This window comes from Coloeus monedula (genome assembly GCF_965178545.1).
Source record: "Coloeus monedula genome assembly, chromosome: 11".
NCBI classification, from domain to species: domain Eukaryota; kingdom Metazoa; phylum Chordata; class Aves; order Passeriformes; family Corvidae; genus Coloeus; species Coloeus monedula.
Window position 1 is genome coordinate 5,432,786 of NC_138791.1, and position 20,385 is coordinate 5,453,170.

The window sequence follows — 20,385 nt, forward strand, 5'->3', positions numbered from 1 at the left end:
GTACTGATGCTTTTATTTAATCACTCCTGACACTCAATTATTGATTAAAAATTGGGTAGGGGGTTTCTGTTATGTTTTACAAAGAAACATTTTAAGTCAGAATTTTAAACCTAATAAGGAGGACATTTCAGAGGATGAGGGATCTTGCACTTCAGATTGAATCAAATACACAGTAAAACTCTCCGTAAGAATCCATCATCCCTCAAGGACCGTTGTCCTTGCTAAACACGGTATGCTTATATGCTTTGAATAGTTTTTATATGTTGAAAATACTGTTCTTTCAGACAAATATTGCCTGCCTGTGAATTTGGAGGAAGTTGTAGATGCTTAAAAGAGACTGGAAACAATATAATCTGTATGAACACCATCTATCAGCCCAGCTCCATTGTCATGCACAAACCAGCAAGGAATATCAACCCCGTGTTTAGGATCTCTTCTGTAGTCCTTCTGCCAGCCCCTGCAAGGGAAAACACAGCCATGGGAGTACTGAGGTAGGAACTGCACCTGGACAAGGCAATCTTGTCTAAGTCTTTGCTAAGGACTTCATAATTTTGTACCTTGTTACTATCAGTTCATTGTTTTTAACAACCATTGTGGCATCTGGTTTCTTGGGATCAGACCCAGGATGAATTTCAAGTATGGTGAAATCAATGGGCTGGAAAAACTGTCCTAGAATGAGAAGCCAAAATTATCATTTCAGGCATTAAAACAGAAGCAAATCAAGCAGAAATCCCAGGATTTCTACATTCCTGTGCTGGTTTCCATGTGCCTTCGGGGTTTTGATTGGATAAGCAAACAACAAGTTACAGGTATGGCTGAACATATGCCTATGTATTATTGGTATTATTTTCTCTTTATAACCCAGAATTGTATCCACATCATCTGGGTGTAAATTCCAGCTTCTGAGTGCACAGAACAATTACAGCCTTTTCTAGATATCCTTCAAGATATCCTCACTTGGTGTCTTGTCTAGTCCATTGTATTTATTACATGTTTTCCAAGTCCTCAGCTTTTTAAAAACCAAATAATGCATGTGTTGATCTCTGAAATTTCTGTGTGTGATTATCCTCAGCACAAGTACAATATTCTGTCTATAAATTATGTAGCCTCATAAGGAAAGACCAGCAGAGAAACACTAAACAAAGTCATACCTAATAATCCATGGGTCTGTTCAGACAATTTATCACTTTTCAATGTATAGAGTCCTAGGAAATCTTGGTGGAGAGGATGTTTCTTCCACACTTGGTGCAAAACAACAACAAATGAGACGCCACTGCCCATTGAGAGCACCAGATTTTTTTTTCTGTTAATTATCAAAGTTAAACTGAGGAAAAAAGAAAAACATGACTTAGAGTGTTGTGTTAACCAGAGTTAACAACAACAGGAAGAAATGTGAGAAGACAAAACATGTCCAAGAAACAAATGTGTCTTTATAAACTGCTCGGTGTTTTTTAAAAGAGAGGGTTTCCTGCCTAGTTTGGTCCATGGAGTCTCTCTGTGTGTCACAGACAGTCACAGAATCATATTAAATGACACTGGAAAAGGCTATGGGGCCTTTCAACTTTTCAGTAAGATGTTTTTAGCAAAACCTGCTCTTTAACAGTATAACTAGTCACAGATAGGTTTGTGATATGTAGATACAGCACCTCGTGCTCAGTGATACAAATTCTATTGATTAAACCATCACTTCCTTGCCTGGATGCTACATGACAATTTTTCCTTTAGTTTTTCAGAGAAGTCAACTCCCAAACTGCCTATTTTAGTGCCTGGGTAGAGAAGATTTGCTTCTGATTGTGTTAGTGATATCATCCATGCATTTATCACAATAAAGAAAAGCATGTGTATGAATGACAGTTTGCTCTTTCTGCTGCACTGCCAGGCCTTGAGAAAGCAGGAATTTTATTCTACACAATGAAATGTAAAGGAGGAAGAGACAATGTTGCCTGTTCCTTTTATAAACCTTCTGCATGGGTATAAATGATTCTGTAATAGATCACATGAGAAATATACCTGCTGACAAGAAAAAAATATCAATTCTGTAACTGCCACAAGTTCCATTTTTAAAATGGAGATTTTTTTTATGGGACATTATTATGCCTTTGAAAGATTACACACTATGTCTGAAGTTACTCCTTAAGTATTTGCAAGACACTGCTACATTAAGCACAATACCAAATCTAATTTTACCTTAGTCACAGTAGTAGAAAATCAGGGGGAAATCTTCATTTACTTATTCCAAGCAGAGGAATTTGTGAATAATTCAGCAGTTACACAACAAAGTAGAGAGCAGAATCCAGCAGGGCTTGAATCAATTTCTTTTGTAGATTCACACAACAAATCTTAGAAGTATATTATTGATCAACATTTTAAAATATTTTAAGAAGACTAGAAAGTAATACAAGAACCTGATACCCTTTCTGTAAGTCTTACCCTGCTTGTTTCAAGGTGACTGAGTCCAGCCAGGTGAAAGCTGTTTTTTCATCACCATTCTGAATTGTGATTGTCTCAGGAGTTACTGTCAGCTTGAAATCCAGGTACTTATTTGCTATGCCAAGTTTTCCAAAATATGAGTTTTGGATCTTTGCATCACTATTTGCTCTCTTATCACCAATAAGTTCTCCATTGACTGTGATGCCTAATACAGAAATGAAACAAGTATTGTTTTATAGACAGGACCTGATCAACCAATGTCAAGGAGTGTCTTGAAAATTTAAGAACAACAACTTAAGAAATATTAGTTGAAAAATATACAAGAATTACTTGTGCATGTTTGTACCAAAGTAAAATGAAGTTCTGGGGGTTGTTCTGTGAATTTCCACAAAGCCAACCATCATTTTGTTGAGAAAAGTTGCATTTCTCCCAGAGCACGGAGTGTGTGTGATGGGCACAGAGAGCCTGGGTGACATCAGTCTCTCTTTACCAGATATTCCACGAATTGGCAGCCTAAGGATTATTTTATTGCTTCTACTACAACTCACTGAGAAAAATTACTACCCTCAACCCTCACAGTGGTTTTCAAACTAAGTTTCAACGTTCATTTTGCTCCAAGAAGTGAAAACAGTCATGGTAATGATACCCTCTCATAGCTACAGGACCTCCTGCTAACTTTGCTGGGAAAAAAAGCTTATGCATTATAAAGAGAGAAATAGCCTTTAAACATATTTTGTTAGAAGTATCCTGTATTTTTAAAAAAGTTAAAGACTCACCTGTAACTGGGTCATTTATTAAATTTAGGATCATACCAGGGTTTTCATTGATATTGAAACAAATGGCATCTTTTTTTTGTGGCACTGATATAATGAAGTGTGGATCTCCATCAACTGTAAAGGCAAATCACTGGTGTCTGTATAGTGATACACAGGGTCAGAGCTCCACAAAAGCATTTAATATTGCTTAATATTATAACTAAATATAAATTACTTAATAGGAAACAGGCAGTTATCAACATAAAACCTACTGATGGGAAGGTGGACTGAGAAAATGACCACATATAATTTCAATTACTTGATCTTTAAAAGACATTGAGAAATGCTTAAAGCAAATCAAAATACTTGCCCCTTAAAAATGAAAAATGGCTGCTTTTATGGAATTATTGAAAATATTCATAAGAACTGTGCAATTTAGCCTTAAAAACCCTCTTCTGTTCTCCTAGACAAACACTACTCAAACTACTCACCACTAGTATACCATGTGGGTTGTGGTGCATGTGTGTGATATAGTGGTGAAGCTGCAAAAGGAAAGAAAGTTGTTAGAAAAACACACACCAAAATGGAAAATTGCATGGTCCATATAAGATGTCAAGGAGTTAATATGCTAGGTAAATCACTAATTGCATCCTAGTTTTTAAAGCATGTAGTCTATGGAATGACAGTGTGTGTGCTGCTTTTGAATCAAAAAAAGCTTCAGGATAGAGACAGATTTCACTTGTAGTCTAAATTGCTCTGAGGGTTTCCATATAGCCCAAGCAATCTATCTGTAGGACACAAATATTTCAGACTTGAGGATTAAGCTTGCAACAAAGAAATGCAGCATCATCCATTGAAAACTTCTGACTTTTTAACTTTTTTTCTCCCTGCCCCCCCAGAATGAATTTAAGTCTTTTCAGTGAAGACTTGAAAAAATTAGACAGAGACAGAGAGAGAGACTGTTACTAATCTCCAGAGCAAAAACATAAATCTAACTCTCCCATTTCCAGGATTGCCCAGCCAGCAATTTGGTGAATCAGTTACTGTCTCTTGAATAAAACAGATGCTTTTTGTACCAGTGACTGAACATGTTAATTTAGCCAGAGATGCTGACATCATAGTCCCTTGCTTTATATAATTCCAAAGGAAATGCAAAGTGAAGTCCATCCCCTGTTCTTGGGAAACAGCTTTCAGGAAAAAATGGTGGTTTGATGAGCAGGCATTTACTCCTTATAAACTATGTAGCTGAAACTTTGTCACCTCGTATTGTTCACCCTTTAAGTGTGTTTTCAGCAGTGAGCAGAATTTGGTAGTATTTATTGAAGTGCAGTTCTACTGCCAGAAAAGGTGTCTCTGCATCTGGTAATTTCAGTTGACAGATCCTGCTCCATTCAGAAACTGAAATTAAATTACTTACCCACCAAAGGACCTGTGAACATCCCTGCTTGAATGAAACAAAATGTTATTTTAGAGGATACAAAGAACAAAAGCCAATCTCACCCACTTCCTTCCTTCCTCCAAAACCAACCCAAAAAATCTTGTATTTATGTATAAATTTCTAAATATTACAAAGTAAAAATTTAGTCAAAACAGTTTATTTAATAGTGCTACACAGCAGCAGTCTTGAAGGGGCTAAAAGCACACCCTGCTTTACAGCAAAAATGTTACTTCTCCAAGAGCATGGGGTTTGTTCTGTATGAGACTGGGAAAACTTGCTCATTCCTGATCCCTCTGTCCCACCTTGTTTGAAACTGTACTTCTAAGAATTGCCCACCTGCTTCCACATTGTTCTAGTCTTCTGCTCTTTCTACATCTGAAATTCCATCAGGGTGTCTGAAGACAGGGCTTCATGCTTTAGAAGTGGCAATCATGGCATGAATGAAGACATCTCTGTATGAGATTGCTACACACAGGTACCTGGAAGTCCCCAGTGCCAGCCCTGGAGAGCAACTTACTTGTACTGGGCCTGAATTCCATGGTGGTGGGATGGTGCAATCATCAGAGACAGGAACTGAACTGAAAGCACTATTTACAAACTTATCCATCTGAGAAGTTGTATATCTATTTATAACACGATCTTGATTGATTCCTTAAGAACTTTATGAAAATCTTGCATCCTAGATCAAATAAGTAATGTCGAAAATCCATCTCTATTAAAAATACTGAGTAAATTTAATAAGAAATGTACATACCTTCAACTGTTACCACGGGCAGGTGAGAAGTAAAAGGAAGAAAAATAGAAATTTACAGTTTCAGTTATACAATTAAACAGGAAGGATTCTTATTAAAACATTGTAAAAAACCCCCAAAACTGTTTGACAATTCAACCAGCTATCTCCAGTATTTTTCAATGCTATTTCTTCCCAATGATGCAACCCAGTATTTGTAGATCAAACAGAAATGTACTCAAAGTAAAAAGCTGTTATGTGGGGCAGCAGAACCACAATTTATTATGTATGGGACAAGAGTCTATTTGGAATTGTTTTATTGTTGTGCCATACCTATACTGAAAAATGTTCATTATTGATTTTACTATTTTGTGGTTTTCCAGGCATTTGGGTGATTCTTTTAATACTGACTGGATGATTCAGTAAATTGATTCGTGAATTGAGAATTCAGGGTGAGTAAAATTATTTTCTTTTCTTATACAGGAGCAATGCTTTGAGTATTTTCTCCTATTACTGCTCTATACTATCTATATACAGAGAGGATTTCCTTGGAAAGAGGTTCAGAAAAGAGCCTTGGTACTGCAAGTACCTAGAAAGGGAAAGCAAAGAACTGAAGATGACTGAGTAGATGCCACTTCTGTCAGATGTTTGGGGGTTTCCATCTTAGGGAGGCCAGCTGCAAACTTTAAAGTCATTATGCTGTGTAGTGACTTGAATGTTAAATTAATCATGAAGCAGTTTTATGCCAGCATTCCATTATGAGAGTTATGAAAAATAATGCAAAAATTTATCAGCAGAATGCCTGAAGAATTATTCAGAGTTGAAGGGCACTTAACAATTCACTGGTTTCAGGACTTACTGCAGCTGAAAAAAATCTCACTGATCTCCAGCATCTGTTATTCTAAAATGCCTTAAGTTCCTATGCCACAATCAGGAGATTACAAAGTTTTTCATCCAGAAGGCAGCAGAGAGCCCACACAGAGCCTGCAAGGAACTTTTAGGGGCTCTAAACAAAAGTTTGGGGAAAAAATAAAGGATGTTGATAGAAGAGATTGGAAAGCCTCTGTCAGACCTGTAGGGTGAGGGTGGCTCAAACAATACATGGAGATGAAGTTAGGGTGGCTTGGGGGCACACTGAGCAGAGAGCATTGCCCTGCTTGGCCAAAGGGGAAGAGTATTTGTTACACAGGATTTAAACAGAGAGGCTGAACTGCAGGAAAGGACAATGTTTCACTGAAGAAGGAGTTCATAATTAGCCTAAATATCAGAGGAGTTGAAAACAAATTGTGTGCTTTCAATATATTTGCTTCTCTTTCTGCAATATGTATTACTATTGTAATATATTTTACATATGTAATCTCAAATTTTTTACAACCTGATACATCCTGCCTGAGGAAGAGCTCATGCAAATTTTCCCTTTTCATATGGAAAGAGGTTACTACATCTACCCCTAGGCTCAAGTATGTAGAAAAATAAAGGAGAAAGTGATGGGAAGTCATCTGAATATAGCTGGATTACTAGATTAGAAATGCTTCTTGGTTTTCAGGGTCTTTTTTCTGTAACAGTTTTTATATTTAGTTTAAAATACATTTATTTTGAATTTATAATACTTTGCCCATATGATTTAATAATGAAGGATGGTTTGATGAAATGAGCTTTACAATGAGAAGTAATTTTGCATTAACCACACATGTGCCAGGCTTGGAAAGTAAATTTTTCAGATCCATATTTAAAACTGTACCAACATGAAAGCCTTTCTTTAGGGGAACATCAAAGGAACTCTTGGCTTCTCAAATACAGTACAATTGTGAAGATGTCTATACCTTCAGTGGGTTTATCAGCAATCCCTTCTTCATTATCATCTTCTTCTGGTTTTGTTACCACCATGGATGTCAGTGGTGTTACAAACTTGTACTTTAGTGAGAGAGCCAGGGCTTGAGCTGTAAGGTTTTCCTTTTCTTCTCCTGTAGCTGTAATACTGAATACAGAAAGAGACTCCCAGCATCAGTGATTGCTGAATTACTCACCAAATTTCAGATCAAATATTTTATTTTAAAGTGAAGTCATGTCTCTGCAGGTAATTTATCAGTATCTTTGTTACAGTCTAGGAGCACTTCTGATTCTAGTGGCTATCCAAATGAAAGGCAAAACTGTGCTTTATACTTGGAATAATTTTAAATTGTTTCATTTGCAACCTGAAACAGGAATACTGAGGCTAGGGAGGAGAATAGGTTGGTGGATTTCCCTCGCTGATTTTTGTTTTCCCATTGGCAGCTCAGTGAGATGTGAATGCCAGCTTCACATCTTGGAAGCTGCAGGAGTCAGAGGGTGTAAGGGGTTCAGAGCTAAGGTGTTATTCCAGATATAATTACCGTTTTTCCAAGAGTTGTTCAATGGTAAGATAAGCCCAGAGCCTTTCAATGTACTCTCCAAATATGTATTGTTGTTCTTGGAAAGCCTGAGCTGTTTGCTCTGCACCTTGCTGTGTAGTGTATGACAGAGCGTTCTCAGCCTGTTGGGAGTAAGAGTATTCTCTGTATCATAAGTAGCCAGGGTCTGTCAGAACTTCCCAAAAATTAAGACCTTCAAACCTGAAAATCTTATGAAATTGAAAACCAGTCTGGTTCTACACACTTGCCCAGGAAATTGCCAGTGTTGTATGAGGAATTTTGTCCCATTGTTTCTGGAAAGTTTACAGGTGTACACTACAGAACATAACCTGGTTCCCACATTCACATGGCATTTTTGTTCATCAGAATGGAGGTAAAAGATACATGCAGAGATTTTGTGTATCTTACATAAGTCAAAGAAATCCATACTTACACCTTCACCTCTTACATCTACAGACAAATGGTTTTGGTTGCTGTCTACAAAGCGCCCAGCCACCACAATCTCAGACCCATCATAGAAATGCTTAAAGCTGTTAGTAGTTAGGTCTGATATTTCATTTTCTGGGTAGTTTAACTCCACATCTATGAGCATGGGATTTGACACCTCATCATAAAACCCCTGTAGGATTAAAAAAAAAAAAAAGAAACCTTTAACCATCATTGTTTCTTTAATTCGTGGGTAGATCTGTAACCAGAAACATCCTGCTATTTCAGCAATCAAAACTAAAAGTGTAATTTATAAGAAATATATAGAAATTTGGTTAAATCTCAGAGTGCAAGGCCTAGAAATCTACAAATAATGGAAATGAGAAAGGACATACAAACTCTTTAATCTTGCTAAGAGAGAGGAAAAATATTTGAGAATAACATTCTGTGGATGATGAATTCTATCAATATAAATCAAGAGGGATCCCAAGCTTCCTGTTATTTGATAGAGATAATTTTCTAGATCTCTTCTCTGCAGGGATTGACATGACAACATAATCAAAGGAGACTGGGTATTTGATTTTAGCAGAGCTTGCAAAGAAATCCAATATCTATTCCTTTGGTGAATTCTTTGAATGGCTGCTATTGGAACGTGAGAGGTAAAAAAGTCAACCCTGTATGGCCTATACCTGTTTCCATGTCTTATACAACTCTAAAATGCCTCAGGAGTGTGGTAAGATACACCTGCTTGCAGTAAGTTTCTAAAGAAAGAATATCTAGAGCTTTATGATCTGTTACCCCTCTTGTCTGTTGACTTGACATTAACCACATGATCTGTGAGGTGCAGGAGATACAATGATTGCAGCAATACCACCAGAGTATCCTTCAGAACTGTGACTTGTATCACCCTATGCCAAGTTTTGAACTCCCTGCCATAGCCCCAGTATCTCCCTTTTACTGTCCTTGCACTTCCTGCTTATATAAGGGAAGGGGAAAATTACATGCCAGTAAAGGTCCCTTCCAACTCAAACTATTCTATGATTTTAATACTCTGATCACAGCAGACTCTGGAGTATCCCAGTATCAGATTACACACAGGGATTTTGATTATTTGAAAATAAGAATGTATGTATAGTTATCTGACCTAATGTATCTCTGATCTCATGTAAGTGGTAATTACTACACCTGAAGCTGCAAAGCTGCATCAGAGTCAGGATAAATCCGACGGGCCAATCCTTTATTCTCCAGTGCCATCCTCTCCAAGAAGCCATAGTCGACACCACTGCCAAAACCAAGATTGTATAAGGTGTATTTGCCATCAATGGCCTTCTTTACTGCTTTCTCAATCTCCTGAGTATTTGATACACCTGCATCAAAGCAGGAAATGTTTGAGTTGTTTTCAAAAATACATTAAATTAACACGAAATCAAATATGACTTGTCATGTTCATATTTCTTAGGAGACATTACTGAAAACTTGATTTAGTACTATGATGCTAGCATAGTAGCATTTAAATCATGAAAATATCCAGAAATGAAAGATGGAGGCCAATTTTAACTAGCATTTTTTGTTAGTTAATGAACTTGCTATTATTCCATCCAACACAAACTTACCTACATTTGGATGGCCATCTGTTAACATGATAATTATAGAAGCGCTTCTCCTGGGCACAAGGTTTTCTTCGTGAGCAGCATTCAGAATATCAATCCCTCTCATCAAACCACCATGTAAATTTGTCACTATGAGGTAGACATAGAAATTTGGGTTCAGCAAAGGCTGTCAAAATAAAGGTCCATTTTTCACTGGGGTGTGAAGAGATTTCATTACAGTAGGAAAATGAAGGATTTGGATTTACAAGCAGGGGGATGTCTAGATAGAAAAGTACTTGGACTCTGGAAACATAAAGAGAAATAGATGTCATGTTCTGAGTACAATTGAACTTGAGGAGTGCCTCATCAGCAATCTGAAACCCCAACAAACTGTAGCATTGTGTTCACAGAATCAATCAATAAATTAACTCACACAATGACCTATTGGCAAGGCCAGTCAAGTACTTACTGCCTTGAACAGAAATGTGCTGAACAAACTTCCTTGCCTCATCCAAATTCTCAGGAGTGGCCTTGATTAATGTTTCTTTCCAGGTAGATATTTCACTATCAAATAATATGAAATTGAAGAAGTCATCTTCTTTAATGTCATCTAGAATTTTTAGCAGTGCTTCTTTTGTCTATAAGACAAAGACATTTAAATATATGATTCAACGTTTAACAGAATAGGTGCTTACAGATTTTACATTATTAATCTCTCAGCATTGGGCTATTTTTTACTCCTACACAGTATATATAGTACATATGCAAAAATTCTGAGCTTGTTCTGTTCCTTCCAGTCCCTGTGTCTGTTACAGAGTAACTCTAGGGAAGTCAGTCAGCTGCAATAACATCTGGTAAATCTTTGTAGCTGAGATGAAAATCAGGTTTCCCATCACCGTTGGTTGCTTACACTGAGATAAGCTGGGATGGCAAATAGGTAGCAACAGGTTAGTGGAGAAGCTCATAAACAAGCATGCCTGGATATTTTGATACAGCACCAAAACCCGAAAATTCTGAGCATTAGCTCAGTCGTAACTCTGAAAAGAGCTGCTGCATCCCAGATACAGAATGAACAGAGAAAATGCACATAATCTGTATGTACAGCTTTGTTTGGAACTGTCAAGTACACATGACAACACTCTCTGGAAATGCTGAAATTTAGAGTTTTGAACTAATGACATTTCTAAGTAAATATGGCCTAAATGTACGGATTTTTATTCTGCAGTAACACTGCAGACTAATACATATGGTACTGGGCATTAGAGAGGTCACACCATCAAGCCACTTGGTACAGTTTAAGCAGCACATGTGCACTGTAAGGTGTCGTGTCCCTTCCAGCACCATCCCCCTCCCAGCACTTTGTTCCAGCTCTTTCACTGGAACTCTATCCTAATGTAATAACTCACCTGTTCAATTTCTCTTCCATACATTGAGCCACTAGTATCCAATACAAAAATAATATTCTTGGACAACTTTGGAAGATTTGTTGGTGCAAAGAAGTGTACAAAGTAGCCATTGACAATCTGGAAAAGAAAACGTTAAAAAAACCCCACACCACCACGAAAAACTTCGGTATATTACAAAGGTAAAACAGATAAAGGAGGTACTACCCTCATTTAATGTCTAGCCTCTGAGTGGTCTAAAAGGTTTTAATGGTCCTGACCAGTCTCACCTCTGTCCATGGGCCCAGGAGTGTCATTTAAGTGCAAGTCTGGGCCTTTAGTCCCTGCCTGAGCTACAGTGTCAGAACATCTGTCTCCAGCTGTATCACAGCCATACCTCTTCCTATCCATGGACTCCACTGTTTTGGATCCCACCCTGAAGACTGACTTCCTGCTCACACTCAGCTCCCTGTCCCTTAGGAAACAGCTGGCCCTCACTGCTCCCTAACTTTTACTGTGTGAGTTAAACTGTTCAACAGTTCAGAATTTCAAGTTGTTAGATTTACCTGCAAATTATCTGGAGTTGTTCTCTTCACATCATATTTTACAGTAAAATCCCCATCCAAGACAGACTGTGAGCAATTTGCACAGGTTCGCTGCTGATCAAGGGTTGGCTTGAAAGAGATATGACCCTGAAAAGAAAAGCCTTCCTTAGATCTCAACCTTAATAGATGAAAATCTTCTAAAGAACACATCTGCATTTTTTTAAGGCTGATAAATTTATATTCACAGACATAAGAATAATCTGTTTTATCGGGTTGGCTACTAGTTTTTATGTATCCATATGTATTTAGAAATTTATTGGTGGTAATTGATACATGAAGGCTGCTATCTAGGGCTTTTTCCATATGCTTACTTCCCCATCTGCCTGGGGTCAGCTCTTCACTCTGAATTACAGCTTTGATAAGGCTGTTGTATGTTTTAGGAATTCTACCATCCCCAGACAAGGGAAAACTCCTTGTTACTGATTCAGTTCTTCTGTAAGAGATACAGCCTTACTATATCCAGGTTTCCACTCGCTGCCATTGCTAGCAAGGACATTATTATTTCAGAATTATAACCATAATAACTAAATCATGGAATGCAGTAGTAAATGTACCTTTTTTCCTGAAAAAGTTTTTTTAATGGTATTTTGCAGCTCATTGGTGATGAATGTTCCTTCCGCTTCCAGCTCAGTGATACCCTGGGGCTCAAAGATATCTACTTCAATCTGAAATATTAATTGAAAATTTATTGTCATTGATTAAACCACAATACATCAACTCGGCCATTTACAGGAGGATCAGCAACTACAGACAGGAAAGAGGGATTTTCATAAAAGCAAAAGATATTTACTTTTGTGATTCCTAATGTCAGTCCAAATCTACACTTGTGTGGACACATCTTCAGCCAAACAGGCCTTTTCATACACAGAAGTTAAAAGTAAAGCTAGAAATACATAAACTTTAAGAGAAATATAACTTGTTGGAAAGCTAGATACTGGTATTCTATCAAGGCAGATAGGAGTGATCAAAGACCAGTTTTAGCACACAAAAGCTGCAGTATTCCAGAATGTGATATATGCATCACTATGATTTAAAGATGATGTTGGTTCACAGTGGTGTGAGAAAGCTGGAGTTTATGCTATAAAGGCATATACAATTACTCCAAGGCATTGTAACAGCTTTTTCAGGTTTTCATACAAGATTTCCTTTGGAATGCTCAGTAGATGAGCAAATTTGTCAGGTTTACAAGTAAAAACCTGCATTAAAGCATGCTGGTGGGGACTCCCCATGGGACTCTTGAGAAATATTATCATGGCCTTTAGCTCACCTGTGAACCAATGGGAATGAACATGGTACTCCACTTTCAACAGATACACAGAATTCCATCATCTCTTAAATTACAGTCAAATTTGATCAGTTTGCCATTTACCTCAAAATCTTTGACAAGCTGCTTTGGTTTTACTTTGATGAACATTTCATATTTTCCAAACTGTCGCTTCAGCAGTTCCTCGTATGTGAGTTCAAAAGTGACTTTACTGGCTGCTTTAATGTTGACTGAGACAGTGAATTTTTCTGTTTTTCTTCCTGAAGCTCTGTATTTAAGTGGGTAGGAAAAAAATCTTTATCCTCTTTCACAATATTTATTGTTGGTGGCATATGATTTTCAAAAAAAGTAAAACAAAGATGAGAATTTTGATCTATTGCTAAAAATCATCAATCAATACTCAAAATCATACTCAATCTGTAGAACTTATTCAAATTTCCCAGTGAGCTTAATCCCAGGAATAGGTCACACAAAGTCAGTGAAAGTTGCAGGAGCAGCCTTTCCATAGTTGCAGACAGTGCCTGTGTAGTCAGAGGCTGTACACCGTATTTATGATCTGTGCTACTGCAACTATAACTTAATGATTGTTCTTTGGTCCCATATGTCAGCAATGTGCCAGAACACAGCATTTCCAATCTCACAGTCTGCTATGGCATGGCGGTGTGGAAGCCACACAAGACATCATCCTTACTTGACAAGACCAGCAGTCTGTCCTCTTGAAACAGCCTTCTCATATTGCTTTTTTGCAGCTTCTTTCTCCTTTATAGTTCCAGGATAGGTGACACCATCAACTGTCCTGCAGATGAAAAAGTCTTAGTTTAGTTGAATGCTACTACAGGAATTCTCCCTTTATTGATTGGTTTGCTAATAACCACTTTCACAGACCTGCTATTGCCAAGATTTGAGCCCTTTCACTGAAGCCAGGCTCCTCAGAGAATTTAGCTGGAATGAAGAGCTCTGTGCTCAGTATCATAAAAGAATCTAAACCAATTTTTACTTTGAATTAGATCAAACCTGGGCTATAGCAACACGATTTACACCTGCCGTATTCCTACACTTCAGCAGCTTCACCACCTCATCTATTGGCAAACCAACTCTCTGGATGTGACTCATCTCAGATATTATCTACAGAGGAGCATTTCATCCTTGAACTCCTTAGATGACTAAGCAGCCATTTCTCCTCACCTCATTCTAGAACAGAAGTTCTAATGTGCATTATGAGTGGTTGTGGCCTAAAGCTACTGCTTCTCTTCACTGGGAATAAAGCAGGCACAGTGTGATTAGCAGAGATGGATTAACTGAATTAAACCTCATCACGGTGGAGGACTGCATATGATTGCAACTACAGGTACAAACGTAAAGGAATAATTCTACTTCCTGCCTTTCATTCAAATATGATATTTAAATGAAAAGATAAATTAAGCTATACTGCCATCAGGGAAATTAAGTAGTGGAAATTCCCTGGTTTGATAACACCAGAGTAAGTAAGTGGTATTTCTGAAAAGGTGGATGAATCTGCAGGAAAGGTCCCCCATTCCCTAAGGTTCCCTTCTATTCATGATGATGAATAGAAACAATTGAAAATTAGTCATCTTTTCTGTAGATGTACCAATGTTTGCCTTTCTCCACATATCTTGCATGTTAAGTTAATAGTCCCAGAAAATTACCCAGGAGGCATTTAGAAATGTACTCAAATGGCAAAGTAAAAATGAACATTTGGGTTCAGTTTCTCCCAGTTGAATTAGCACAGATTTTCAGTCTTCTTTAACAATACTGTAAAGATTACACACATGCTGAAGTTGGTAATGAAGGCTGTCTTAGGGAGTTCAACATCAAAGAAGACTTCTTTGGACACATTTCCACGATTGACAGCTCGACTGGTGATGACATTGTGGGCAAATCGGGAAGTTACTTTACTATCAATTTTCATGCTATAGATTTCTATCCCATTGACAATCTGTAGATTGAGAAATGCAAAAGACAAAAAGAACACTAGCTGTTACACTGATGTATGTGTTAATCAGTCATGATCATATTTTTAAAAAGAAACAACAGCAGGACACTGATCACTCCAAAGCAAAAAAAGAAAAAAGAAAAAAAAGAAAGACCTAATATAAGAACTGGAGCACAGCTGTGGTTCATTGGATATCTATTTCACTGACATGAAAGTGCTATTCCACAAGTTATACCTATAGACTCTTCAAAAAAATACCACCACCACAGCAAAAATATTGCCATTATAAGAACAGGGTTTTTTTCTCTACTTGAGAGAGTGACTTTTTATGGTTATTCAAAGAGCACAAGTGTTTACTGCTGCCTCACTGTATTAGTGACTGTAGTTATCAGAGGTGTGGATGACTCCTAGAGCAGGGATGTAAGTAATCCTCTTGTTTAAAAATAGACCAAATGCCTCCAAATTCTATTTTATGTTATTCTCAACTTCCTCCCAACTGGAGATCAGTATTTTTTAAACAAGGAGATGGGCAAGGCAATACTTATTTTCGTTGAATGCTCAGGTATAAGGTTGCTGGAGACTAAGTGATAGCACGGGTAACAACAGATGTGACCCATTAGGAACTGCACAACAAGGTCTGCTTCTTGCAGCAAAACCAGCACTGGAAAGAACCTTGGAGTTTTTATGATGGGCCTGATCTCTGGCTGATTGATTAAGAAGGTCCCCAAACAATCAAAGCATTTAAGCATTGCTCAAGGGCAATCCAGGTCAAGTGGAATCAGCCTCAGAGATGAGGTCTCCTGCCTTCCTTAGCAGTAACTGCAACATAAAAGTAAAAACAAAACCAACATAGAATGCATGTCTGTTAGAGATACAGGACAAGTTAGGTATTTATTCAAATACAACAAGATTAAAAATCATTTGTTCATTCTCTTTCCTTGCCCAGGAGCTTCCACCAGAGCTTGGAAAGGAACTGTCTAATAGTCCTACTGCCTAAAACAGCAGTTCTGGGCTGTTTCCCCTGTCACACACACTCAGAAATATCCATTTGCTCAGACTGGACTCACAGAAACATTTTGTAAACACAGTAACAATATTCTTGTCCTTTTAAAGTCTTGGTAGCCAGGACAAAACCAAGACTTACTCACCAAGTCATTATCAGCATTTCGCTTCTGTAAAGAGAAAAAAAGAGAAAAAATCATGACTTAGGTTGGAAAGCTGCATTTAGAAATAAATCTCTTAGCACCTCTGTAGTTGTCACAAGTTAAAAGAATTTGTCCAGGAGAAGGAAGGCTTGAGAAAGATCTTCATTAATAAACTGAAGTAAATTTGAGGGAAGAACAAGCAAGGCATCTGAGGCAGGTTGTAGTTATTTTGCTTATGGCATTCCCAGCTTCGGTGAATCTTTTGGTTTTCATTTGATGTTAGGGTACCTTAAATACTGTGAATTTGAAAGGTAAATTAAACTTCGAATGTTGCTCATTTTGTATTTTGCTCATGTGACACAAAAAGTGTCTTCTTCCAGCTGAAAATAAACATGGACCTTTGAAATGTGAGGGAGAATGAGAGGAAAAGAGGCTCAACTACTCACTGCCATTCATAATTAAATATCATTGAGACTAAAGAACACACTAAAATCTGCTTAATAGGTCTTCCTTGAGTATAGGTTGGCTGTATGGTGACCTCAAGTAAAACCAAAATATCTTGTCCTCGTAGTGACATCCTTGGGAATTCCTGTATCTGTGTCCTGTAGTACATATTTTTAAACTTATTCTCCTTTGGAATTAAAAAAAACAGGTTTTATCAAAGCATAAAAACCCAGTTTGCACATTTTTTTTTTTCCAGTCACATACATCCAAACTATCGGGCAGATGCACCCTTACATTTTTTCAGACTCTAAATTTTTCCTATTTCAGCCCAGCAGCCTCTTACCCTAACATGACTAGGTCGGAAGGTAATTCAGCAGGATTACAGAGAGGAGAGGCTGTCACTACAAAGAGCTGCATGGAGGAAAGGGGGGGAAATAAGTAGTTAAAATGGTTTTTTTCCATATTTGCTCCCAGAGTAGGTGCAAATATCAGAAGCTGTACAACAATATCACGTACTCTGTTCTGAAAGAGAGGACAGGCATTAAACAAACTTCCTGAGTACTGTTAAAATAACAGCTTGTGTAACTCAATTCCCATCAGCTCAGCTGCAAACACCTTATCTCGTTTGGCTTCAAGAGCCTCAGGGGTCACATTTTGTGGAATCGTGTTTACCCACTCCACCAAATACAGGGGTAAGGACACAATAAATCAGATACACATCTCAAGTACATTTAAGGCTTTCAGTACCTTTCACAGTTAGGAGTTTTACAAGTTGGAAGCTGAAACACAGAAGGTTATTTTTTGTTTATTTTGGGGTTCTTCTCAAGACACTATTAAATCTGTGGTAATGCAAGGTTTGAGGGAGGAGGCTTCTCTTCTGCTGTAAGAGTCTGGCAAAAAAAAATCTGTGTACGTTTCTTTAGGTTCATCTTTCAAACTGTTATTGCCATCCAGATTATTTCTGTGTGTCCATCTCCCCTGTTTCACAAGCATATGTGGATTCCTTTAATGCCTGTATAGAGTGTGCACCAACTCAAATCCAACTTTTCCAATACTGGAATTATCTTTTCTGTATCCATACTGTCATTACAGCTGGTAATTTCCCCTTACAAATCACAAACTGAGGTATGGGAAATGAAAAGATGGAAGTCCATGAAATATCAGTTTGTTTGGTACAAACTTTTCTGTACAGTGGAATTACCAGGCAGTTTATACAAAATACAAACAAACAAACACCCTAAACCTATAAAAATGTGTATATCTACAAATTCTGCAATTCTGACTACTGCTTCCAAATTGAAAGATACTGTACCCCATTTAAGTTTTACAGAATTGCTGTTGTGCACATTCTTTATCAGAATTATGGGTTCAACAGTAGTTTTGAAGGAGTTCTATTTTGATTCTGTAAATATTTTGAGGGGTACTCTGCAATTTCCATTGAAACTACAGAAAAATCTCTCTGTGAAAGGCATTACTCACTTTGTACTTGGGCTGATCTTCAATCATACTCAATCCAGCTGGACATCACCCAGCTACCTGCTCTAGCTGACCCTGGTTTGCACAGGGGAGGGGATTACGTGACTCTTAAGTCTGTGATTTTGTTCTGGAGTTTTTCTTTTTTAATGATTCACTTGGGGGTAACTTGAGCCATCATTAACATCAAGGTCATTTTAAACTATGTGAATAGAAAGCAACAGTGTGCCAATCAAAATGATTATGCAATTCTAGACCAAAATGAGAATTAACATCCTCTACCCTGGATAATTGTTACTTGATAAAATGTTTCTGTATTATTTTCACATACTTGCCAGGTGCACCTATTGTTATAATTTTTTTTTTTTTTTTAGTTGTGTAACAGCAACAAACTCTTCTTTTGTTTGATACTGTTTTGCTGTGGCAACAGAAAAGAATAGAGGTGCAAAAAATCTATGGAAATTAGAGAGGAAAAGAGAAGTTTGAACTCTCAAGAAAACAGGGAGGGAAAAGAGGACTGCATTACTGTATTTGCTGAAAGAAGCCCTGATTGTACAACTTGGGAAACTAAACCACAGCATGACTTAAAGACTCAGCAAAGACTGTACTGTTAACTTGAAGTTACCTCTGGGAATTCCCAACACTGAACAAGGTATTTACATATATCCCTAAGTGCTACATAGGAAAAACAAGGCATGAAAATTATCTCTGAATCTACAGCAACATTGAAGATTTCACACCCCAAGTGATGCTAATTGGGTGCCACGGAGAAGAGCCCATAATGCAGCTCAGATGTGCAAAGCAAACCTCCCTGTGAGCTATGCAGGAGCCTCACTGCTGCCAAAATGAGAGGACCATAAAGGCAAGGCTGTGCCATTGCTACCTGTGCTTTGCATGCTCTGGAGTTCTACAGGGCGTTTTTAATCCAGAAAAAACCTTCCCAGCCTCAGTAGCTGCGTGCATAGGAACAAGGTGTGCCGGCACACACAGGGAATTATGATGCGGATTTTTGTTCCATTTTCAGCAGAATTGGGTCTGCCAACTGTGTCTGCCTGGCTGTGGCTCTACAAGCAGCTTTGACAGCTTGAAGGTCATCAGCCAGCCAGAATTCCAGCCACGCTTCACCACTCTCCACTGGATACTGCTTGCTCAAAGGGGCCAAGACACAGGTGGGCATCGAGACCTTCATCCTACAGAGCAACCTCCTCCATTTCAATCAAATACATTTGCATAAAGTACAGAACCAAACGGGGAGAATCAACTGACTTTTCCACAGTGCTCTGCATGTATGGATGGAGCATTGCACAGAGCTTTGGCAGTTTTCCATTTAGAAAGGCTTTAGCGTTGCAAGACGTACAGAGAACAACAGGCACTATGGTAGGAGGAAAAAGCTCCATTATAGCTGGGCTACATAATGGTTAAATAATAAGAATCCCTGGCATTTCCAGTTTGCAGCATTAAATCTCAAGTTGACTTTTAAAAGTTAGACATGTTACTATCCTGATTTTCAAAGAAAAATTCTTGGCAAAGATCATAACCTAATCAACAGCAATCAACTGTAAATTGCTTTGTCCTGTTCTACCCAGTAACTCAAAATGCTCCCTAAAGAGACTTGCTCTCTGTAACTTTTCAGAGTGCATAACCACTGAGAGAGAGGAAAATAATACATCGAGGCGAGGAGTAGTGGCCAGCAATTTAACCAAAGAAAATTAGGCAAAACATCAGGCAGCATTGCCTTACTCAGAGATCCAGTCAAAACCAGAATGGCCCCTTTGAGAGATGTATCTCATGTTGTGCTAACATGCAAATCTTTTGAGAAAAATCCTACCATGACAATTGGATAGTAGGCATTTATCTTGATGCCATGTTACATCTCTGTTTTCTGCTTCTTAGAGCCCTCTTTTCGCTGGCATTGCTAAACAGGTGCCAAAGTCAGTTCCCTGGCAGCACTGATTGCTTTACACATTTAAATACTTTACTAAAACATGCCACCATTATGTGGTGATGACAGGGAATACAAAGGAAAGGGATGTTTTTAAAAAGAGAGAGAGAAGAACTTCAGAGCTGATTGAAAACTGAGGCTGATTAGGTCAACCAGTCTGAGTTTCAGCTTTGATCCTGTGTCCAGTGGTACCAGAGAACACAAAGCTCCTGCTACCAGCATTGTACGAACTCTCTGATAAATGCTGATAAACTGCAAGAAATTAATCTCTGAGGAGTGGGAGCCCCATACATGGTTGATTACTTACCTTGATGTTTCTGACATGTGTTAGCAAAAAGTCTGAGGATGCAAAGGCGGGAATCAATACTAAAATACAAAGCAATAGATTGTTTTCCATTTTGGAAAACAAGTGAGGGTC

At 38.0% G+C, this 20,385-nt stretch overlaps 1 protein-coding gene across 1 annotated transcript; it reads right to left on the reverse strand.

Annotated features, from left to right (window-relative positions):
* Window positions 1-327: 327 nt before the first annotated feature.
* Window positions 328-20,364, reverse strand: LOC309577029 (inter-alpha-trypsin inhibitor heavy chain H3-like; the record flags this gene model as incomplete). Its single annotated transcript, XM_082288695.1, has 20 exons — window positions 328-457; window positions 558-669; window positions 1,152-1,324; window positions 2,431-2,635; window positions 3,207-3,320; window positions 3,677-3,727; window positions 7,177-7,331; window positions 7,726-7,865; window positions 8,177-8,362; window positions 9,355-9,536; window positions 9,783-9,908; window positions 10,228-10,396; window positions 11,165-11,281; window positions 11,707-11,832; window positions 12,300-12,410; window positions 13,115-13,277; window positions 13,701-13,805; window positions 14,800-14,966; window positions 16,112-16,135; window positions 20,275-20,364. 20 exons carry the CDS (start codon window positions 20,362-20,364, stop codon window positions 328-330), a joined length of 2,646 nt encoding a protein of 881 aa, XP_082144821.1.
* Between the last annotated feature and the right edge of the window lie 21 nt (window positions 20,365-20,385).